The sequence below is a fragment of the Narcine bancroftii genome, chromosome 2, assembly GCF_036971445.1.
Source record: "Narcine bancroftii isolate sNarBan1 chromosome 2, sNarBan1.hap1, whole genome shotgun sequence".
NCBI classification, from domain to species: domain Eukaryota; kingdom Metazoa; phylum Chordata; class Chondrichthyes; order Torpediniformes; family Narcinidae; genus Narcine; species Narcine bancroftii.
In genome coordinates, this window is record NC_091470.1 from 353849467 (window position 1) to 353874519 (window position 25053).

General features: G+C 43.1%; 1 protein-coding gene across 8 annotated transcripts in view; it reads left to right on the forward strand.

The window, feature by feature from the left end:
* Window positions 1–25053, forward strand: part of LOC138755770 (rho GTPase-activating protein 28-like) — a 213469-nt gene that overhangs the window by 139433 nt on the left and 48983 nt on the right. For all 8 annotated transcript variants that reach the window (XM_069922339.1, XM_069922341.1, XM_069922345.1 and 5 more), the window contains exons 2-4: window positions 4223–4419; window positions 6830–7047; window positions 19701–19791. In XM_069922339.1, the coding sequence (XP_069778440.1) occupies window positions 4223–4419; window positions 6830–7047; window positions 19701–19791 (506 nt within the window). The remainder of the gene's footprint in view (window positions 1–4222; window positions 4420–6829; window positions 7048–19700; window positions 19792–25053) is intronic.

Genomic DNA, 25053 nt, shown 5'->3' on the forward strand with positions numbered 1-25053 from the left:
CGAATGATCTATGGTTAGTTCAGAACAAATTGTGCTGAGGGCAACGGTCTTTATTGAATGATGGAGCAAACATGAGGGTTTCAATTTTTTTGCATTGGAAAATCATAATGGTCTGATCAAACATCATAACGAATGAAGTACTTGAGATTGCCTTTAATTCTCCGTTGCAGACACTTTGGGCTCTCTCGAAATATTGCAATGAACAACTGGTGAGGCTATTTCTATTCATAAGAAGTTCCTAAAAATGAACCTTGCATGTGTTAGCCTGGCATCATACAATGCAGATCATACTGGACATTTGAACTGCTGGAATTCATGAATTCCATGGTTTGGAGTGGGGTAATAGGTCAAACACTCTAGGATTAAACTTCTTCCCTGTGGTATGCATTGAATGCATAACATGGTGAATGTGTTCAATGCCAGTTCAAAAACTTGGTTCCAGACAATTAAGTAAAAATGTAAAATAAAGCACACACCTCCAGATTCAAGTTCAGCTTCTTTCCGGATGTTTAGATTTTAAATTTTATTTACAAAACGGTAGTAACCGATTCTGACCAGTTAAATCCACGCCACCCAAATACACCCAATTAACCTACAACTCAGTACATTTTGGAGGGTGGAAGGAAAACCATGCAGGTCATGGAGAGAATGTACAGACAGAGCCAGATTCGAAACCGCATCGCTTCTGCCGCAATGCTAACCATTTGTTATTAAACACTTAAATGGATTTCTCACTGACAATCTTTTTAACTATGTTTTTCTCTAAACCTTGCACTATTTATTAATACTTTTATCTTTATCCTACAGTTATTTGACTTCTGCTCCTTACACTTTTTTAATTTGTTTATTACTGCATTCTATGCTATGTGAGTTCACTTGCCTGGATAGCACACAAAACAAAGATTTTTATTGTATCTCTGCACACATGATGGTAAACAAATCAATTAATGTCATACTCTTCATTAGGGTCAAGCCATCATCTTATTCAATTGGCAGAGCAGCCATTCAAGAAGGCAGGTGACCTACCACCTTCTCAATTCAGGATGAGTAATGAAGTTGGCCTTGCCAGGAATGCCTGTAACCTGAAAAACAAATAACGCAACATGTGTGCTTTGTGTTTATGCTTGAAAAAGATGGATAAGAAGAGAGAATATCAATGGAAATAGGGTTGGCAATGCCGCAAATTAAGAGGAAATGAAATGAGTACCTAATTTGCATGCAAACATTGCTATACAGAATAATAAGGAAACTTATTCATCTGGTAATGTATAAAAGGTCTAGTAATTTTTCTGGTGATTAATGGACTCACCATTACAAGGACACAGCTGTGGTTTTTGGCTCGTATTATCACTGAGGCAGTAGCGTGTAGCGTGCCAGAGCTCCTGAATAAACGATTGCAGGAGTTGATCTGAGCCACAGATCGCTTTGAGAAATTGACCTTAACTCCTTCTGCAGTGGGATTAATGGAGGATACTACTGGTGATTTTGATTGCCCACTGATTAGTGAAGGTAAGAACAATTTCCTTGTCATTGGCCTGTGTGGTAAGCTTGTGTTTTGATTGTATTGTGAAAGCCTGTTGGTGGCTCAGCAGTTACGTGTATAAGAGTCCGGGACAGTGCAGTGAGGCTGTATTGATAGGCGGTGATGGTTGGTCATTGTGGTATTCAAGATAGCAGGTAAATTGCAGTGGCTGCACAAAACTTGATTACATTGAAATGATCACTATTAAATCATCTCACCAAAGGTCCTCAGTCAGCAAAGCCCATCATCTCAATGAATTAGAAGGACTAAGGCAGGAAAAGCATGGGAATGCTATCCTCTGGAAGTTCCCTGGAAGCCACACACCAGCCTGGCTTGGAAATATATGCTGTTCCTTCACCGTTATTGGTTCCAATTCTGGAACTGCCTCCCTAACAGCTTTGTGGGTATACTCACACATGAAGGAGTGCAGCAGTCCAAGGAGGAAGCTCCCTACCACCTTCTGAAGGGTAACTAGTTTGTTTATTGTCAGATGAAACATTTCTCTCTCTCTCTCTCTCACACACACACACACACACACACACACACACACACACACACACACACACACACACACACACACACACACACACACACACACACACACACACACACACACCCCATTTGAATTCCTGTCTCATCCTACAAAGCTTAGCTCCCTTGAATGAAATGAAAACTGCAACAAAATGTGTGTGTAAAGTATAAGGATGGCCAGTGAAAACACTCGGCTTAATTGTAACGATTGCATCAATTATAGATTGTTGATGCACGGAAGATGTTTGCTTTTAGTATGTTGGGTACAAGTGATTGTTCTGAGTAATTTATCTCAGCAAGATAGTTGCTAACTTGACTCCCAACTATACCTCCCAAATATGTAATGTCTACTTCCAAGGGCATCAGAAGCAAGTGAACGCCACTGTTCCTTCCACATTGCATACCCATGGTGACTGGAAATATATTACCAGGGTTTCTTTGCTGAAGCTACATTGTGACGCTCCCTCGACTACAGCACTGTGAAAATACCTACATTTGATGGAGTTCAGTGGCTCAAGAGGTGGCTCACTCCAGCTTCCTTTTCAAAACCATTAAAGGGTGCAGGACCAATGATGTCCTTGCCAGTTATGGCGACATCCTGTAAAATAAAGAAGAAATCACTATTTTTGAGAGAGGAAGGAAGCAATTTAAAGATACCCAATATACAGAAAGAAGTATGTGGTCAGTCCTGCTGTGAGTTTTTAACCATAATTGGGCTACCTATTTATCTCCATTCACACTCCTGCAACTTGTCACCATGACCTTCTGTCACAAGTTGTCACCCAAGGCTTCTATTCTGAGTTGCTGTCTGCAACCACGTAATCTAACTCTGCGGTTCATGTCCATTGATGCACTCTGCCAATGAGCACTTTACTGAACCATTACACATGTCATTGCATTCACACCAGACGTGTACGTGTGGTTTTTTTTTGGTCCTGGTTAACTTGATGGGCATAGGGACAGAGGCTCAGCTGTCGCCATTCAAACTTATAAATACAACAGCGAGACATTTCGGTCAGCGCTTAGACCTTTACTTCAGGGAGGAGCTCTCTGGCAGTTTTGAAAGAGGAAGGCATCTATCTATTTTCCTAAAACAAAACAGTTCTGTTAATTTGCTGTTGCAGATTTTCTCTTTCTTTCACTAAGTTTCCTTCTTGCGGTCACCTTTGCCTTGGGCTTGGATCTCCATTAATTATGAAGATTCTTCTGCTAAATCAATCTCGTAAAGAGGATACAGATGTTTTCCGTGCATATTTCCCAATAATGCATCTGGAAAGTGAGTTTAGAGAATTCTGGAGCTGATGGATCAAGCATCACTTCTATTTAACCCCTCATTGTGGTCCCTCAGTGTTGGAGGTATTTCCTGGTTACTAAGGAGAACTGATTAAAACAAAATTATTTGTGCTGATGTATATATCTATGTTCATTGAGAAGAGTCTAAAAGGTGGAGGGAGACCTTCCAGGAATGAGGTTAGGAAGCCAAAGATGATGGAAATCTTCCACAGTTAATGGTATTTAATCTGTATCAGATGAAATGTTTTGTCAACCAAAGGGATGTGGGGGGGGAAAAGACAAGTGTATCAAGTTAGATCACTGATTAGACATGAACTTATTGAATGGGAGAATTGACTTGCAGGAACCAAATGGTCTACTTCTATTTCCGTGATGGAAGATGTGAGCTCCAATGTATCTAGTCAACTCTCTTGTCTGCCTCTCTAATCCTAGTAGAAGACAAGTCGACATGTCTATTAGTTTGCTCTTCTTTTCAAAGTGATCTATGGAGATTTCAATTCCTCCTTTGAAGAGATGTCCACTGAGTTGGACATAGCCACCATCTAGCTTTGAGTTTGTGGCAGGGTTATGCTAGTTTGAGGTAGGTTATGGATGGATTTTCTGTCTTGTGCTTCCTGTTACTAGAGGAAAGAGTCCTTTCTAATCTCCCAGAAGGGATGGAGTATGCAATTCCTGAGTAACTGCCAAGCTAAAACTGAGCCACAAGAAATTTCTATAAGAGAAATTAAAGCTAATCCTCAAGTCAGACGTACACTGGAGTGTCAGGATTTTGATCCTGTGGACAGACACCAGCTGTGTGACATTCTTTGCAGTCCTGTAGCCTAAAGTGAATGAAACTGGACTTCTGTTAAAGAGCCCCCTTTATTCTCCCTGCAGGAAATTACGTTTCCGAAGGATGAGCTCATCTATTTCACGAGAGCTGCAGTGTCCACAGGTATTTGGACGTTCCATATCTCAGGAATCTGTGGAGAGCTCCTCAATGGAGGACTTCTGGAGTGAAGTGCGGAGCATCAAGGAGAGCACACAGAATGGACAAGAGGAACAGACATTAGTGGAGGTCAAGCCATCTGAGGGTGAGTTTGATGATTGAGAATGGAATACATGGTGATCAGAAATGAGATGCATGGTTTAACCCTTCAGCAAAAGACCGACCCAATGATTCATCAAATGAAAGTGTTTATCACTCCAGTGACAGGACCTTACACAATCACAACAAAATGTAGGAAATAAATTCTATCTTTTGACAAATAGAAAGCTATTCTGAGTTGATAAATGAGTTGTTAAGTTCAAAGCCAGAGCAAGTTATTAGCATGGTTACATACCTACCATTCATCTTCTGTATTTAATTCTACAATGTACAGAAATGAAAGAATTAGATTAAAAATCACAAGGCACTCACTGCTATTGCACATTTTAAACTATGGTTTCATATTGTACCTCAAAGTTCTCACTGTTGGGTCTGCTAAGTTAAGTGTTTTAACCCTATTTACTATATCGCTGATAGGTTCTTCAGTTGTAATACAGAGACAGAATTGGTAATGGCAGGATATTGCTAGTATCTGTCACATACAATTTTCTACTGAAAGTCTGTCAATTTTCTTTCCATTTTGAGCATTTAATGCATCCACTTAGTTAAATGTACTTCCATTACTGTGAATACTGGGAAGTGAAAGACTTTGGGGGGGGGAGGGGTGACTGGATAGAGGAATATAAAATTGTCTGGGGGTATGGATAGGATACCAAGTCAGAACTTTTTAACCCAAGGTGACTGCTCCTTCAGCTGGCAAAGTTCGGCATTTCCTCCCCTCACCCTTTCTTGCTCTCTACTTCTCCCTTCCTTTTTTAGATGCTTCTTAAAACCAGCCTCTTTTCCAAAAGTGTTAGCCCTGAAATCTCCAGCTACTTCCCCTTAAACGGTGGCTTTCAAACTTTTTTTCCCCCTGGAGACCCACTTTAATAATGGTTCGACGATGTGACCCAGGAATAATGACAAGTTCTGTGGACCAGAGTTAAATTAAGAGGAGCAGGTGTGGAGATAGTGACCAATTTTGAACATCTTGCAATCGTCCGCTGCCCTGGAACACACTGTTTCTTGCAGGAATCAGCAAAGCCTGGGTAGCAGTCACTCTCCCAATGCAAGTGGCCAGCTGCACTGACGCTCACAAAAATCACTCGGGACCTCTTTCCGAAGTAATTTTAAAAAAATTAGATTACCATTTAAGAACAATTAAATTACTGAAATTCACAAGTTCAGAAAGTTCAAAGCATTTCACCTAACAATTAAATCACGTTAAAAATTTGCATTTTCTCCTTAATTTTCCATTAATTCCAAGGACTGTCTTAATTGGGTCAGGTCTAATTGAGTTTAGTAGATGATTCACTGCCTGACATCTGGGTATTAGTGGATATTGGTGGATTGTATGAGAAGTCAAGATACCTCTCAGTATCTTGAAGACATTCACTTAATCATCCTTCAACCTTCCAAATCAAAATGCCACAGAAAATCATGAATGGGCTCCAAGTATCAGGGTTAAACAAGAAAGACTGGAGCTGCTGGGGTTGAGCTGGAATTACCTGACAAAGGGTTGCTAGCCCGAAATGTTGGTTGGATGTTCTGTGACCCGCTGAGTTTCTCCAGCACGTTTGTGTATTCAGATCCAAGTCTCACACTCGTAAAATTATATTCCATTTCCTCCACATTTTCAGTGCTGTGTGGCAAGAGATAAAATCGATGAAGGTTCCCATCTTTCTTAAAAGATCCAATTCAGCTGAATCAAGTGTATATTGTCAACATAGAAAATTGCAGCAAAGTACATGCCCTGTTGAGCCGATCTATGTAAGCCTCCTCTGCAATTTTTTTCCTACCCCACAACCAAAACCCTCTATTTCTCTCACAACCATGTGCCTATCTCAAATTCTTCTGAATGTCCTTATTGTGCCAGTCTCCACCACCATCCCTGGCAGTGCACTCCACCATTTTCTGAGTAAAAAAACTTGCCTGTGACAACTCCACTAAACTTTCCTCTGCTCGCTTTAAACTAACAACCTCTGGTATTTGCTATTGCCATGCTCGGAAAAAGGCGCTGGCTGTCCACCTCATAAAACCATCATAAACTTATACTTCTAAGTAACCTTTCATCTTTCATCGCTCCAAAGAGCCCCAGCTCGGTCAAACTTGCTTTAAATGACATGCTCTCCAATCCAGTCAACATCCTGGTAAATCTCATCTGCCCCCTCTCCGAAGCATCTACGTCCTTTCTGTATTGATGCAGCCAGATCTGAACACAATTCTCCAAGAGTAGTCCAACCAGAGTTTTATAGAGCTGCAATATTATCTCATTGAACTCAACCCCCCGACTAATGAAGGCCAGTACAACATAAGCCTTTTTGATATGATATTATTTTTGCAGCATTTCTGCTGTGATGTTTCCCCTTGTTCAGAAATTTGGATTTTGTGGTTAATGTGCATCATTTGTTTTGCAGAAGGGGAGATGGAAGCAGAGTGGCTTCAGGAGGTGGGATTGTCTACCCTTGTCTCGGGTGCTGCCGGAGAGGATGGGATGGCTCTGCTGTCCACACTGACGCGGGCTCAGGCTGCGGCAGTACAACGCCGACTGGATACCTACACCCAGACCACGAGGAGGAGAAACAAACAGCCCATCCGAGACGTTCGAGACGTGTTTGGTCTTACTGACTCTCCGGTGAGTTTTTTTGCAGTGTTGTTCCCAAACACAAGTGAACCTATTTGAGTCCATTGAAGTGACTTGATGTGGTCTCAACTCATTGGCATGCCAAATAAGTGAGTAATTAGTGATATCATGTCCAGACAACCTGTGTGATTTTTATTGAGACAGAAATATCATCCAGGACCTCAGAGCTACTTCCCAGTTTACTTTCCAACATGTCGATCTGAATGAGCAGGCACAGTTTAACACCTCACTCATCTACCTACAAGAAAGATATCAAGAAGACTGCAGAGAAAATTTGCAAGAATGTTACTGGGACTTGAAGAGCATTATCTCTTATTGAGAAAAGTTGAATAGTTTAAGATTTTATTCCCTGAAATGTCGGAGAATGAGGGAGGATTTGATAGAGGTATCCAAAATTATGAGGGGTGCAGATAGGGTAAATGCAAACAGGCTTTCTCAACTGAGGTTGGGTGAGACAAGAATGAGAGGACATGGGTTAAGGGTGAGAGGTGAGATGTTTAAGGGGAACATCTACACTGAGGGTGGTGAGAATGTGGAATGAGCTGCCACAGGAAAAGAGAAGATATTCAAGAGAGGATTGGATAATAATATAGATTGGAGAAGTATGGAGGGCAATGGTCTGGGTGCAAGTTGATGGGAATTAAATAGTTTAGCATGGACTAGATGGGCTGGAGAACCTATTTCTGTAGTCTGTGATTCTATTGGCCTGTCCGACATTGGTACTCACCCTTTGTATTGCATTGGATGTGAGCTTGGTACCTTTAGAGTTCCTTTAGAGTTGATAGTGCATTGGCTAAGATCAAGTCATGTTCGTAGGACACGTGGAAGATAAAGCAAAGGAGAGTTTACACCATGGAGCAACAGTAATGGCTGACCAAAGCAATGGTTTTTTTAATGTAACTTGTGTTTGATTTGGTCTTTGACAAACACATTTCAACAAATGGATGTATTTCAAGATTCAATTTATTGTCATAAAATTGTTTTTGTCTGCTGTAAGGCAGACAGATTCACCATCGGCAGAAATTGCACTTCTTACAGTCCACCCCCACCCCAGAGTCACCAGGCCTTTTATAAATCAAAAAAATCTGAACATAAAGGTGGAGATTCTCCGCCCTCACGTGGAAAAAACTTACCTTCATGAATGCTCCCCGACCATTTCCAAGGCACCAACTCCGTTCCTTCTCCAAAGAAGTGTCAGCGATGGAACAGAGCGCTCCACCACGCATCATGAATGTACTGCTGCTGCAAGCGGCTGGCTAGGGACGGGCCGATGACATCGCCTTCAGCCCGCGACCCATCTTTCTTTTCTCTCTCCCCCATTCACTCACCACTCTCCCTCCATGACCCCCTCAGAGCAGGGCTGGCCGACATGGTGGGCTGTGACAGCCCCGCCGGCCGCTTCGGCCTTCGGGGCCGCTCGTCAGCACCAGTGGCTCAATATGTGGCAGAGAAATGGCCGTCTACCCTACCCATGATCCCCCACACAATTAGAACCATTCTGGGAAACGCAGAGCTGTTCCAGCTGCGTGGGGGATTATGGGTAACAAAGTCAGCCATTGCTCGGTGCATATGTATGGCACCAGTAGCCACGCCTAATTAATGCTGCATCAATGCCCCAGCTGCCTCCAGACTTAAAGGAGACATCGGAGCAGGCTTTTCTCGGCCTGCATGATAAGAAATACCTTTTCATTTGGCTTTTAGCCGGCCTCAATTAGGAGGCCAACTGTGAAAAGGCCAACCAAGTGCCCATAGATTCGCCTCCAGCACTGTCACAGGCACACAGAGTCCAGATCCATTCCTCAGAGACAGTCAGGAACCCTTCAGCACCTTTGGTACCACCTCACATCCCGGTTCCGATACATGGTACCCCTTCAGCCAGTTTAAGCCAGTCTCCAGTAGTCCAGTAGTTCACAGCCCGACATGAGTCCCCAACAACACTCTCCAGCAGCCCGCAGACTCTATAAGTTTCTTGCCTCAAGTCGCTAGCAGCCATCCTCATGCATTGGTTATCAGCCCCCTCACTGGTTTGCCACCATGGTCACGGTCCTGTGGGTCGTCTCTTCCGCTTCTCCTTCTCAGACAGGGGGTGGTACCCTGTGCCAGTCCTCCCCTTCCCTGGTGTCTGCAACCCCTTGTAGCTACTGCCATTCAGAGGCGCCACCATCTTGGGTGCAGACCCCGTGGTCGCAGGATTTTAAATAAAACTATGGTCAGATCCTTTAACAGGCCATTCAAAGCTTTTGCGAAGCTGACAGCAGTTGATTGGGCAGTTGGACCCTGTGAGAACGCTGTATCTTCACTCCTCGCTCATACCAACTGCAGTGCTACAGTTACAGTGGCTCTGGCAGCTCTCGCCATTTTCACTTTTAGTTTCATGTAGATGTAAAATAATTCTCAAATTCTCGCAGCCACTCAGTTGGTCAATGACCAGTCTCCTGGAGTTGCTCAAATAAAATGATTGACATGAACCAGTTAATGTGATCTTGCACAGGCTTTTTTTCATCTCCCATTAATGGACCATTGATCGTTGCACTTACAAGGCTATGTCTAAATCAAAAGAGGTGTTTTCCTTTGACACATTTTGTGACACCTTCCATCTAATGGGAAATAACAAAGTTCCCTTGAGTGGTTTAAGTGCTCTTCAAGACTTGTTGAGAGGAGTTTGGATTTATATTCACAAACTTGGTATAATTTGGGCAATTGTTATGCAGGGTGTTAACTGCCTATGCTTTCACGTTCTGAGCCTCAGCTTGCTAATAATCGAGGAGCATGTTAACCCAAGGTGAATGAAGAAAACACATCAAAACAACCAGGGGTGCAATTGTGTATGGGAAAGATACCATAAGGGATAGTTAGGACATTTTGCCGTCATTCTGAAATTCCTTTACTCACTGATAGTTATAGAATTATATGGCATGAAGCCAGCCCTTGAGCAAAGGACCTAAGCTTGTCCCATTTGTCTGTGTTGTCCCATATCTCTCTAAACGTTTGCACCTGTCCAAATGACTTTTTTACTTGTAATTGTATCTGTCTCTTTCACTTCCTCCAGTGGATCATTCGACATACCCACCACCCTCTGTGTGGGAACAAACGTGCCCCTCAGATCCCCTTTGAACTTTTCCCTTAAGCCTATGCCTTCTGGTTTTTGACTTGACTATCCTGGGACTGTCACCATTCAGTTTATCTCTCTCCCTCATAATTTTATTAATTTCTGTAAGGTTATCCCTCGGCCTTCTTCATTCCAGGAGAAACGGTTCCTGCTGATCCACTCCATCCTTGCCCTCCAGTCCAGAATCTTTCTCGCTATTCCTCTCCAGCTCAATCACATCCTTGTATAGCAGCACACAATTCTCCAAGTATGGTCTAACCAATGCTCCGTGCAACTGTAACATGATGCGCTGACTGTTGTACTCAGTGCCCCCACAGATGAAGGCAAGCATGCCATGTGTCTACTTCACACCCTTATTGAACGTTGGGTACGACACAACAACCAGCAATTACCCTGTACAACAATATTTTTCAAAATGTTTGCATCCTGAAAAAAATTGGGAATTATGATAGACAATTTCAAGCTGAACACAAAGATAATTTCAGATTTATTGTATCACGTAGGAAATTGGAGAAACATTAAATTAACTTTTATTGAATTTTGCATCTTTAATTGGATGATGAGCTGACTCACTGCACTAGTTCAACTGACCTAAAAATGCTTTGTCGCTGCTTTTTATTAATACTCAGCATTTGACGCCTCGTGTGTCGAATATTTGCTCGCATTGATGGATTTTGAGTTGCCCTGATACCACTTTTCCACAGTCCCAATCTCCTGGCAAAACCTTTCACCATGTTCGTCACTGACTGCACCAAGATCAGCGGGGAAAAAGGCCAAGTGTGAATGCAGAAAATGAATTTTCAACGACCTGTGCCACTTCATGTTTTTGTATGCTTGAAGTAGTCTTGAAATATGCCAGGAAATCACAAAAACAGGTTATATCTAAAAACAAGGTACATGATTTGGATAACGAGGTTGTAAATTGGGTGTGTAAATATGTGGATGATACAAAAATAGGGGGAGTTGTGGATAGTGAAGAGGGTTTTCATGGACTACAGAAGGATTGGACTGTTTGGAAAGGAGGGCTGAAAGGTGGCAGATGGTGTTTAATGTAGATAAGTGTGAGATGCTTCATTTTGGGAAGAATAACCAAAATAGGATGTATGCAGTGAAGGGGAGGGCATTGAGGAATCCAGAGAGATCTTGGAATAACTGTTCAGCATTCCTTAAAGGTTGATTCCCATGTAGATAGGGTAGTGAAGAAGGCTTTTGGTATGCTGGTCTTTATAAATCATAGCATAGGATATAGGAGCTGGGAGGTGATATTGAGACTGTTTAAGGCTTTGGTGAGGCCAAGTTTGGAGTATTGTGTGAAGTTCTGGTCTCCAAATTATAGGAAGGATAATAAATAAGGTAGAGAGAGTGCAAAGAAGGTTTACAAAAATGTTGCCTGGATTGCAGTATCTTGAATACAGAGAAAGATTGAGTAGACTGGGACTTTATTCATCGAAGCATAGAAGGTTGAGAGGGGATTTGATAGAGGTTTTTAAAATTATGAAGGGAATAGATAGAGTAGATGTGAATAGGCTCTTTCCCCTGAGGGTAGGGGAGATTGGTACAAGGGGTCATAAGTTAAGGGTTAGGGGGGTCCCGCATTGGACTTGTCAGCCACAAACGAGCCTGCAGTTGACGTGGACTTTTACCCACTCCATAAATCTTCGTCCGCGAAGCCAAGCCAAAGAGGGGGGGGGGGAAACATTAGAAGTAATATAAGAGGATGCTTCTTCACTCAGAGAGTGGTGGCTGAGTGGAATGATCTATTGGAAGAAGTAGTTGTGGCAGGGTCAATTCTGTCATTTAAGAAGAGGTTAGATGAGTACATGGATGTGAGGGAGTTGGAGGGTTATGGGGATGGGAGTGGGTAGGTGGAACTAGTGGAGTTTCACGTAAATCGGTGCGGACTAGAAGGGCTGATATGGCCTGTTTCCACACTGTAAATTCTTATATATGGTTATAGGGTCATTTTAAGATAACTTTTGTGATCATCAGCCCAAAATCTATAAAATATACTTAAAAGTGTTCAGGAAGAAAATTCTTCATTGTCCAGTGTAATTTAATGAAGGCAGAAAGAGGGTAATGGTGCATTCCATGTCATCAGGGGAACTTTACAAGTAAAAATACTGAAAAGGCAGCAAGACTAATATATTTACATTTAGAGTTAAAATCATTCTAAATTATAGAGCAAAATATGTAAACTTCTGGCAAGAAAAATGATTGATTGGATATGAAACCAACATAGAATATTTACAAGAGAGATAAACTGACCTTTCAGTTGAGAAAATTTATTAGCCCTGATGCATCACCTCAGGAACACCATTGTGTCATTTTCAGGTGTTGATTGATCCGTGACACATTTCCAGCATTTCTGTCCTATTTCCTGAATTTATTGTTGAAATAGTCCTTGTTCAATGATTGCCTTAATCTGGTTCTCTGTTTAAGAGTTGCAGATGATGGAAAGTGAGGAAATCCTGAAACCATGTGTGCAAAATCTAGGAGGCTTTTTTTTTTCTCCTCTGGCCTTCATCCTGGAGAACTCTTCTTCCATGGGAGGCAAAGGTCACTGGAGAGGCAAAAGGTACACATTGCTGCCTATCCTATAGGGACAGACCTCAATTGACCTCTGTGGTAGGAAGATGTCAGATAAATGTGGCGGTGGCAGATTCTCCATCTCTGATGTCCTTCTCCCTTTTCTTCTGTTGGCTTGTTCAAGGTTGGGAGCTCAGGGAAGAAGCCAACAATCAGTCAACCTTTCCTTCCACCCTGCCAAAAGGAGTGCCAGAATCTTGGCAAATGACCACAATAAGTAGAGAGTAAGAAAGACTAAAAGTAGGGCATTGACAGATGTGTAACAAGTGTGAAAGCATCAGTAGGGAAGAACAGTGAGTGAGATAGATTATGAGAGAGGGAGACAGCACCAGGCATAATGGTATTTGAGAGATAGTTTTGGGTTGATGACCTTTCATCAGGAATGGACAAATTTTTGAATTGAGGACAGGCTTAGGGCCAGTCCAAATCTAGGTGGAAAGTACAAATGAGGTAGTCTAAATCAGCCATTCCCAACAGGATTCAGCTATGGTCCCCTGAGGACGCTGCTCAAAGTTTATGGGCTCCCTTCCCTGTGAAGAAGTCAAGTTTTGTTAATTTTTTTTCCTGTACTTCTCTCCTACCAACTATATAAAAATATTTTATAATTTCAGCCTCCTAGCCCTCCTTAAATGTGCTATGGCCTCAAGGTAGGGCCATGTGGCCCCTGTTGAGAATGACTGGTCTAAATGACTAAAGGAGTCTATTGATGTTTGGTATGACACCAGAAACTCTGGCAAATTTCTACAGAAATTTGGTATGGGAGCACCAATATCCTGAGCATCTTTCTTTGGCTTGGCTTCGCGGACGAAGATTTATGGAGGGGGTAAAAAGTCCACGTCAGCTGCAGGCTCGTTTGTGGCTGACCAGTCCGATGCGGGACAGGCAGACACGATTGCAGCGGTTGCAAGGGAAAATTGGTTGGTTGGGGTTGGGTGTTGGGTTTTTCCTCCTTTGCCTTTTGTCAGTGAGGTGGGCTCTGCGGTCTTCTTCAAAGGAGGCTGCTGCCCGCCAAACTGTGAGGCGCCAAGATGCACGGTTTGAGGCGTTATCAGCCCACTGGCGGTGGTCAATGTGGCAGGCACCAAGAGAGGATAAAGCCCTCCTAAAGGTAGTGGGCACAGCCCAGGACATCACAGACAAAACTCAGCAGCAATCAGCAAGGATCCACACCACCCAGCACATGCTCTGTTCTCACTGCTGCCATCAGGAAAGAGCTATAGGTGCAGTTGCTGCCCCTCCACCATCAGAATCCTCAACGACAAAGTCAATCAAAAGCCCTTTTTCCACTGGGATCCCAGTTATTTGGCTGTGCATTGTCCTGGGATAGGAAGCCATTTATGCTGTTTCCACTGGGCCACCTTTAACAGGGACAGTGATTGCTTATCCACTCGACACAACTCATCTCCGGGGATCAGAGAGTGTACCTTTGAAAGGGAATGAGTAACTTTTTGCTGTCCTTTTTCCACTGGTTTAATCAGCGTGCTGGCATCAACTGATGCCGGGATATGAGTAGGGGTAGAAGATGTCAATCTCCGGCATGAAATGTTTTCTTTTTCCACTGGACCCTGCCCCATTAATTCCCCATTAATTCCTGGGACAATGTGCCAGTGGAAGAGGGGTTAAAGAATGATTTAAGGACTCTTATTTGTGCAATTTATTGATCTTCTTCGTTCTCTCTGCATTGCACAGTCAGTTTATTTACATTCATTATCTATTTACAGTTCGTTTATTTGTTTACATGTGTACACTGCATACAGTTTATTTTTAGCACTACCAATTAGTGGTAATTCTGCCGCGCCCGCAGAGAAAAGAAATCTCAGGGTTATATGTGATGTTGTGTAAGTACTCTTGACAATAAATCTGAAATCTGACCAATAATAAGAGGTTGGTTATCTCATGATGGAATGGCAGAGCAGACTCGATGGGCTGAATGGCCTACTCTTATGGTTACTCTTCAAGAACTGAATGGTGGATGAAAAGATGTTATATCTAAAAAGAGCAGAATTATCAGTGGAAATTGAATTTATATTTGATTGACCACAAAATGAGGTTGCCTTTTGCTCTGCTTAGGTCTTGCTTGTTCTTTCAAGAATTTGCAGCATTTCCTGTTTAATTTGATTAACACATCTGCAATATTTTACTTTTACAATTATGTACTTTTTGGTCATCTCTTCTGGAAAATGCCAGGTCATGAAAAACAAATGCAGCACGAGGACACTCTTCCCTTTATATCTGCTTTGCCGTTGAACAAGATCGTGCTGACCTCAGCACCACTTTCCTGCAGGAACCACTTATTGTTTCTTCCCGAAACGGGCATGTATCTGTTAATTTGGGTTTTTAATGAACACACTTAAGAGCTTCTACAGAGAATTGAAGGGAGAATTACAAAGGATCTGAGTGAAGACATTTCTTTTCCTCTTGGATCACAAGGTCTTCTCCCAATTCGGAACCTTTGTCCGTCCCCTGGTCCTCAACTCCTCAGGCAGGAGAAATCTTTTTCCTGCATCTAGCCTGTGAAGTCCTTTACAAATTTAGTATGTTTCATGAGATTTCCCCTCACTTTTCCCAACTGTAGGTAGTACAGTTCTAGTATGCCCAGTCTCTTCTTGTACGCTAAGACTGCCAATCCAGGCATCTGCCTTCTGAATCTTTGCTTCACTGTATAGATTCCTTTTGCAATATAGTTGCTTTTGGAGTTCACTCCTTCCTGCCACTGGGAAATAAATCCTTAAGTAAAGTAACAAAATTGTACATAATACTCCAGTTGCAATCCCTTGACACATGTAAAACCTCTTGTACTTAAGTACTATTGCTTGCTGTACCCACGCATTAGCCTTGAGTGAACTATGTACAAGCATATCGAAGTCCCCTTGAATATTAACAATATGCTCTCTCATCTTTCAACAAATAGTGCACTTTATTGTTACGTGCACAGAATGTGAAGTGATTCCACCTACCATGTTTTCACCCACAAATCTATCTTGTGAACATCTCGTTGAAGATGCATTACATCTTGTCTAACAGACTGCAGTCAGTGAAGATGAACATCAACACTGGTCCTGCTCAAGGATATAGACTCAGAGCCTGACTATATAGAAAAATGCCATTCCAACGCAATCTTCAAGTTGGTCAACGACACCACAGTAGTGCCCCAGGTATCAAATAATGACATTGCCAAATATGGGAAAGAGATCAAAAGTCTAGTGGCATGGTGCCAAGGTAACAAAAATATCTATGTCACCATTAGTGAGGTGAAGATTATCATTCAATGCAGGAGAGGAGAAGAGACCACACCATTGGCACTGAAGTGGAAAGAGAGGATAGGTTCAAAGGTACAGCCTTTGCTTGGTAAGAATTTTGAATTGAATTGGTTATTGTCATGTGTTCCAAGATACAGTACAAAGCTTCATTTTTCTGTGCTATCCAGGCAAATCAACCCGTGCAGCATGGACTGCATGGTTAATGCAACTCTGTAACAGTGTGAATCTGGCGCTGTCTGTAAGGAGTTTATCACCTTCTCCCCATGTGTGCGAGGGTTTCCTCTGGGTGCTCTGGTTTGCTCCAGAGGAAACCCACAGGAGTTGTAGGTTAATTGGGTGGCATGGGCTCAGAAGCCGGAAGGGCCTGTTTGTCTAAATTCAAATGTAAAAGAAATTTAAAAGTGCAGGGAGTGGGGTTACAATAAGTCAAATAATGCAGGGTATAGAGAAGTACAGTGAAGGGTATCAACTTTTACTGGTATACGGTCCATTTAAGAGAAGGAAAAATGTCCTTGAATCTTGAAGCTAATGTTTTCAAGCACATGCATCTACTACCTAATGGAAGGGGGAGAAAAGTGAGGTGGTGGGATGGACTTCTTAATATGTTGGCAGCTTTCCTGAGGCAGTAGTAGGAAGTATACAGTAGATGGAGTCAATGGAGAGGAGGCTGGTTTACGTGATGACTTGTTCAGTTCACAACTCTACTGTTACTTGTGGTCCTGGCAGAGCAGCTCCCAGACCAGGTTGTGATGCACCTAGTCAAAGTATTTTCTATGGCACATCTATAGAAGTGGGTAAGAGGCCTGTGGGTCACTTTGAATTTCCTTAGACTTCTGAGAAAGTAGGATTGTTGAAGTGCTTTTTTGGTTAAAACATTAATGTTCTTGGGTCAGGACATGTTATGTACGATATTTACTACTAAAATCTTGACGAAGCTCTCCATCATCTGCATGTGGAGAAGCTGTTGCCCTGATACCATGCCGCCAGACTCTCCATCTCTTTCCTGTGCTCCATCTCATCATCATTTGAAACCTGGCCTACGGCAGGGGCATCATCTACAAACTTGTAGATGGGATCAGAGGAGTATTTGGCCATGCAGTCACTAGGGAATAGGGAGTATAGTAAGGAGCCAAGTGCACAGCCTGGCAGAGCACTGATGTTATGGATATTTGTGGAGGAGGTGTGGTCACCCATCTTCAGCATTTGCATTTATTTTCCTGGCTGGTGCGTTGTTCAGTGAATTGTTCACAATCGCCATATGCCCATGGGTAATTTTGGTGTTCGAGCCCTCATTTCTAGTTTTCAAATGCAATAATTTCACAGTCTTTGAGATGCAGTATGTCAGATAAAATGGGTCATTTTATGAAACTTTCTCAGATGAGATAAGACAGCAAGATGCAACTTGTATGCCAGATTTCCTTGCTTCCTTCTTCTGAGTGAACATGCAAATACTGTACAGGTCAATCTTGTACAGAAGGAAGTAGAAGCTTTATAAGCTGGTTGCATAAATGTTGTCATTTATTGTTAGACTCTGTACGAAAGGCTGTGTATTGGTAGAATGCATGGCCAGCAATTCTATAATTTCCAATCCTTTGTGGTGTGTGAGTGCAAACATCAAAGGGAACCCACCATTATTCTACTAAGGGCCCAGCCACAGAGAGTAAAGTGTTGTTGGAGAAGAGCTGTATTGCCTGCTATCATTAAATTAATTCTTCAGAAATGGCATAAAAACACAGTGCTGGAAAAACTCAGCAGGTCAAACTGTGTCCTTCGTACAGCAAAGATAAAGATACATAACCGATGTTTCGGGCTTACACCCTTCATCGAGCTTCATCAGAATTGGCCTTCATCTCATTGTCGAGAAACCAATTCTCTCTTAAAGAAGGGCTGAGGCTCAAAACGTTGGTTATCTATCTTACCTGTGTGACCCACTGAGCTCCTCCAGCATGTTGTGTTTTTACTACAATCACGGCGTCTGCAGACTTCAGTGTTTCTCTCTTATCCCAACTCTGTCCCCACTGCAGTCATTGCTTCAGCGCATCATGAAGTTGTACAGCCAGTATCTTTTTTCTTTGACCTCGCATGAGCGAGTATCCAACTGACCATCCCAGTTACATCACGCACTGCTTGCTGCTGTGAAAATTCAGCCAAACCCCTGATCTGTTGAAGCTAAACCTATCCACTCTTTTTCATGCTGTTGCATTTTAATTTTGTTTCCTGATATTATGGGACACTCCTCTTGTATTTTAATGTATTTGTTAGGTAAGGTTGCTTTTCCCTCTTGTCTGTTCTAATTATTGTTTCAGTAATTCAAATCCTCTCCCTCCCCTCCCTCCCCCCATTCCCCTCACCCCCCCTCTCTTCCCCCTTACCCCCTTCTTACCCCCCCTTTTTACCCTCTTACTCCCTTACCCCCATTTTACCCCCTCTTACTCCCCCCTTAACCCCCTCTTCACCTCCTCTTCCCCTCTCTTCCCCCTCTCCCCCTCTCTTTTCCCTCTCTTCCTCCTCTCTTCCCCTTCTTTCCCCTTTTTTCCCCCTCGCTTCTCTCCCCTCTCTTCCCCCTCTCTTCCCCCTCTCTTCCCCCTCTCTTCCCCCTCTCTTCCCCCTCTCTTCCCCCTCTCTTCCCCCTCTCTTCCCCCTCTCTCTTCCCCTCTCTCCACCATTTCTCCCCCCCTCTTCCCCCCTCTTTCCCCCTCTCTCTTCCCCCCCTCTCTTCCCCTCCCTCTCCCCCTCCCCTCCCCCTCCCCTTCCCTCTCCCCTCTCTCCCCCTCTCTCGGTCCCCCTCCTCTCCCTCTCCCTGTCTCACTCTTTCTCTCTCTCATGTTCTCTCTCTTCCTGTTGTTCTCTTGTATGAGTTAATGGGCATTGAAAACCTATTTGTAATCCTGCCAAGTCAGCGTTCGATTTCCAAATGTTGAGTACAAGTAAGGTGGTCCAGCAGTGAATATCATTATCTCAAATAATCCAGTGCCAACAAATCCATTGGTTCCATTGGGAAATCAGGAGCTAGAAGTTTGGCGCAACTTTTTCCAATTTTATTCATGTGTTTCACAGCCCATTAATACCCGTCTTGGTAACGTAACTTCTGGACAATCAGACTTTTCTGATTTGCGCTTGGAGCTATTTCCACTAATAAAGATCCTTGGAAAGATGAGTGTGCAAGAAGCAATATAAATGGCATATGTTAGTGAGTAATTGTCAAAAAAGAATTGGAGAAATTATTGGAATGAAATTGAGCTGGAAATTTGATTATTCCAAAATGAGCATTTACAGGTTTGCTGCTCCGTGGTTGAGTATGGACACACGTTAGTCTTCAGTCCTAATTATCGTGGAGCTGTAGACAGCAATGGTCTGTATAGATGAGTGTGGAATCTGGTGAAGTGCCTCCCACATTGAGTGCTGCTGTGTTCAAGGTGATGAAAGTGTGCCTCCAAACAAACTTTCTGTGAGAAAATGGTAATGAATGAAGCACTGTTTCGGGCAAGAGCCCTGAATGCCTTGAGTTTTATTTTATTTTCCTCTAGCAAGAAGAAAACTTTGAAATTCCAACTTATATTGGGCATGTGATTTTTTTTCCGTGACCCTCTTGGAGACCCGGGAATTCCACAAAGCGGTTGAAGATCTGAGATGTCCTTGAATCAATATTGACAGTTTTGTTAATCTATTATTTGCTTTCCCAATTGCAGGCCAGAATTGAGTTAATGGCACCCGACACATCACCTACTTCCAATGGTGTCCAGCAGCAAGAGGAAAAAACATCTTGGGATCCCACTAAAGGTTAGTTCTCTTTGTGTGTGAAAGCTAGACGGATGTTGGCATGGGAGTCGAGGGAAAGGAAAGAGCTGGGCATGAGGGTAAATTAAGGAGACTATATCCGGCTTCCGTGGGCTTGGCATAAAGGAAAATATCCTAAACTGGATGTTGGGCGAGGAGAAGAATGCATTTCACTCTGCCTTCCCCAGCACGGAGGGAGGTCATACAAAACAATCACAGTAAAACCCCTGGTATCCACCACCTATGGGGATTGGTAGATGCCGGATAAGTGAATTTGCCCGTTGCGTGAGATTGCATGTTGCATTGATTGGCGAACTGGCCGCTAGGGGGCACCAATGTTAACACTTTGGACTCTGTGTCCTGGTATTCTGGGATGAGCGAGAGGATCTGAATCAGATGCGGAATTTATTGCTATGAGCAAGTCATGAAATCTGAAGTTTTGTGGCAGCATCAGAGAGCAAACATTCATATTATAACCATCTTACAACATTACTATAAAAAAATAGTGTATGAAAAGTAAGACCGTGTCTCTGGTTCATTGGTTATTCAGGAATCTGATGGCAGCGGGGAAGAAGATGTCCTTGTGCCATTGAGTGCTCATCTTTTCCCCGATGGTAGCAGAGTGAAGAGGGCACAGCCTGGGTGGTGGGGGTCTTTGAGCATAGAAGCTGCTTTTTTAAGACTCTGCCTCATGTAGATCCCCTCAATGGAGTGAATTCTGGTGCCTGTGATGTCACAGGCCGAGTTAACAGTTCTCTAGAGTTTACTCTTGCCCTGAGAGTTGGCACCTCCACACAGGGCAGTGATGCAACCAGCCGGAAAGGTCTCCACGGTACACCTGTAGAAATTTTCGAGAGTCTAAGGTGTCATACCGTATCTCCTCAGACACTAACAAAGTATAACTGCTGGTGAGCCTTCTTTGTGATTACATCAACCTGGAGGTTTCAGGACAGAACCTCGGAGATATTGACACCCAGAAATGTAAGTTCTTGACCCTCTCCACTACTGAGCCCTCAATGAGGACTGGGTTGTGTTCCCCTGACTTCCTCCTGAAGTCCGCAATCATCTCCTTGGTTTTGCTCACGTTGAGCGGAAGGTAATTGTCGTTAACCATTCGATGAGCTGATCTCTCTCCCTCCTGTACACTTCCTCATTGCTGTTTGTGATTCTGTGGGGTCATCAGCAAACTTGTAGATGGCATTGGAATTGTGCCTGACCGCACAGTCATGGATGTATAACGAGTAAAGCAGTGGGCTAAGCACACATCCTTGGGGTGCATCTGTGTGGATGATCAGTGAGGAGGAAACTTTGTTTACAATTCGTACAAGAAGTTCATATATTACTTTTCTGGAACTGGTTATATACCCAACCACCAAATGGTTTGTACTGATGTAAAGGTTTACCCATGAACCCAGTCCAGAGTATATTATTATGAAAAGTTAAAAATGACTGGTCCAAAGAGTTAAATGTTCATATTTTTTACCTATTTATTTTCCATGATTTCTTTTTCTAGCTGCTAGAGACTGCCAGTTGCTTGAATTTTGGATAATGGGCATTTTACTCTATCACATTTTAAAATGAAAGGACTTGCAGCTGAAGTTACCACAATGTCAAGGAGAGTCACAAGCCAGGGAATAAGAATTTTTCCCATGTTTAGTCCACAAAATATACGCTGCTTATACAGTGCTGAGCTCGTACTGGGTTGTTTTCTAGCTTCAAGTAATTGCTTTTGTGTTACGTTTCCAAAAGGAAGTGCTGAAACTTGAACAGCAGACGATGAAGACACTGCCACTTCTGGACAGGCAGTAACAATGTTAATGAGACATTGGCCGGTGCCATTCAGGTGATCCCTCCCAGGCAGCTTCAGTTGTCACGGTAATGAGTTCAAATGGGGGGGGGGAGGAGCTGGGGGAAATAATGAAAGTAAAAATAGAAGGGGAGAGAAGAAGAAGGTGGGGTGTTAGGGATAAAAGTTCTTGTGTCTCTTGGGGAGATGCTTCCTTCACCCCAGAGTGTGGAGTAAGCTAGCTTCCCACCCCCTGCTATGACTGCCATGATTAGCAGAGGCCATTGTGGAGCAAGTAGGGGGAATCTTAGAAGAATCAGAATTTATTGTCATTAACATGTCACAAATGTGATAGTTTTCAGCCAGCATTCTTTCTTTCTTTGGCTTGGCATTGCGGACGAAGATTTATGGAGGGGTAATGTCCACGTCAGCTCGTTTGTGGCTGACAAGTCCGATGCGGGACAGGCAGACACGGTTGCAGCGGTTGCAAGGGAAAATTGGTGGGTTGGGGTTGGGTGTTGGGTTTTTCCTCCTTTGTCTTTTGTCAGTGAGGTGGGCTCTGCGGTCTTCTTCAAAGGAGGTTGCTGCCCGCCAAACTGTGAGGCGCCAAGATGCACGGTTTGAGGCGAGATCAGCCCACTGACGGCGGTCAATGGGGCAGGCACCAAGAGATTTCTTTAGGCAGTCCTTGTACCTCTTCTTTGGTGCACCTCTGTAACGATGGCCAGTGGAGAGCTCGCCATATAACATTACAAGTGCAAATATTGCTATAAATTACATTTTTTTAAAGTGGAAAAGAAGAGCAAATCAGGTAGTGACTGGGTTCCTTGTCCATTCAGAAATCCGATTGCAGAGGGGAAAAGCTGGTCTTGTAACTATGATTAACCATTAAGCAAAATAGGCACATGAACCAGCACCCCTCAAAAAGGGAGCCCCATAATAAATGAAATTAAATATATATATTTTTTCTTTCTCTTTGGCTTGGCTTCGCGGACGAAGATTTATGGAGGGGTAATCTCCACGTCAGCTGCAGGCTCGTTTGTGGCTGACAAGTCCGATGCGGGACAGGCAGACACGGTTGCAGCGGCTGCATGGGAAATTTGGTGGGTTGGGGTTGGGTGTTGGGTTTTTCCTCCTTTGCCTTTTGTCAGTGAGGTGGGCTCTGCGGTCTTCTTCAAAGGAGGTTGCTGCCCGCCGAACTGTGAGGCGCCAAGATGCACGGTTTGAGGCGAGATCAGCCCACTGGCGGTGGTCAATGTGGCAGGCACCAAGAGATTGCTTTAGGCAGTCCTTGTATCTGTTCTTTAGTGCACCTCTGACACGATGGCCAGTGGAGAGCTCGCCATATAACACGATCTTGGGAAGGCGATGGTCCTCCATTCTGGAGACGTGACCCACCCAGCGCAGCTGGATCTTCAGCAATATATATAAACATACATACATAGTTATATTTAATATAGTCGTGGGGTCTGGCCTGGAAGAAAACTGAATTTTTAACTGAGTCTTAAATGTTTTAAATGTCTTAAATGTTTTCTCACTTCATCAATGAGGGGGAAAACCATTGTTGGGCTGTGCTTTGGGCATCAGTTGGCCTTAATCGGCCCTGTCTGTACCTGAATACTGCCTGAAAAGACACTTTTAAAAAAATGAAAATAAAATGAGCAGGAGAAGGTTTGTAACACAGAAGCAATATAAATCGTGCAGTTTTCCTTGTTGAATTGTGACTGAACGACAGTCAGCAGGTGCAGCCTTTGATGCATGTGGTCAGCAAGTAATTAATGGCAAGTGCACACATTGTTGATGAGGCAGATTTAAAGATAAAATGATGCTCCTTCTTAGGTGGATTGCCCTGTTCAATTTTCAGGTAGGAAGGGCTATTTCAAACAGGAAATATGCACAAAGAGTTCAAAGAATGCATTGTTTTAGCAACAGCTATGGCTAATGGCCATTACTAACATAACTAATCATTTAATGTTTCCAATTTATAAGCATTAGTTTCTATTAATCATGTGCAGTTCATGCAATTAATTGCTAGTTTTAACAACCTATGCAACAAGATTAACAACAAATGCGATACCTATCCTGCACAGAAATAAATAAAGCTGATGGTGGTGGGGGGGGGGGGGGGGGTGGTGAAGTAAAGAAATGGTACTTCAGAAATGCTTTGTTAGTACAAGATCAGAATCAGAATTTATTGTCACGAACAAGTCACGAAATGTGTTGTTTTGCGGCAGCGTCACAGAGCAAATATTTATATAAATCACTTTGTAAAATAAATAAAAAATAGTGCAAGAAAAAGATAAAGTAAGGTAGTGTCTATGGCTCATTGTTCATTCAGGAATCTGATGGCGGAGGGGAAGAAGCCATCCTTGTGCCGCTGAGTGCTCGTCTTCAGGTTCCTGTACCCTTTTCCCGATGGTAGCAGAGTGAAGAGGGCATGGCCTGGGGGGTGGGGGTCCTTGAGGTTAGAGGCTGCATTCTTAAGGCACCCACCTCGTGTGTATGTCCTCGATGGAGTGAAGACTGGGCCCGTGATGTCGCAGGCTGAGTTAACAACCTTCTGGAGTTTTGTCCTTAGCGTAGGCAGCTCCATGCCAGACAGTGATCCAACGAGCCAGAATGCTCTCCGTGGCACACCTGAAGTTTTCGAGTGACAACATAATATAATTTGAATAACAAATGAGAAAACAGCCTTCCTATTCTGTTCTTTCTCAGTATATTCTGTCTTCTCTGCATACATTATCATATATGGAGCTGAAAGTCAGGTAAACAAGAAAATCGACAGATTCTGGGGTCCAGTGCCTTACACAAAAGAGTAACTCAGCAGGTCAGGCATCATCTATAGGAAGTAAAATCTTTCACGCCTGAGCCCTTCTTCGGGAAAGCTTCAGGCTCGGGTCCGAAACGTCGACTACCTTTTACTTCCAGGGGATGCTGCGTGACCTGCTGAGTTTCTTCAGCACTTTTGGGTCCTAAGCTATAAATGTGACAATTGGCAGCTGACAGTTTTGCATTCATTTACCTTTAACAACCAGAGACAAATTTTTATTCAGTGTGTGTAATTGTGCAGCCTATTACTTGGTTATTGAAAAGGGGGCCATTAATTTCAGAAAAGCAGATTATTAGTGCATTAAAATTGCACATTGCTTTGGTAAAAAAATAAGCTTTTTAATACTTTATTAAATGCAGTAATACATATCAAAAACAAAGTGAAATTTGCTTCAATTATAAATTTAACCTTTGAGCCATACAAAGTGGAAACGTTACCGCAAACATGAATGCCCGCAGATGCTGTGATTCCACTTAATACACAAAAGTGCCTCAGAAACTCAGCAGGTCACACAGCATTCTTTTTTGTGGCAAAGATGAATAAACAATGTTTGGAGTCTTGATGAAGGGCTCAGACCTGAAACGTTGCTACATAAAGAACACTGCATGGCCTCCTGACCTTCTCCAGCACTCTTGGGTGTTAAAGGGTC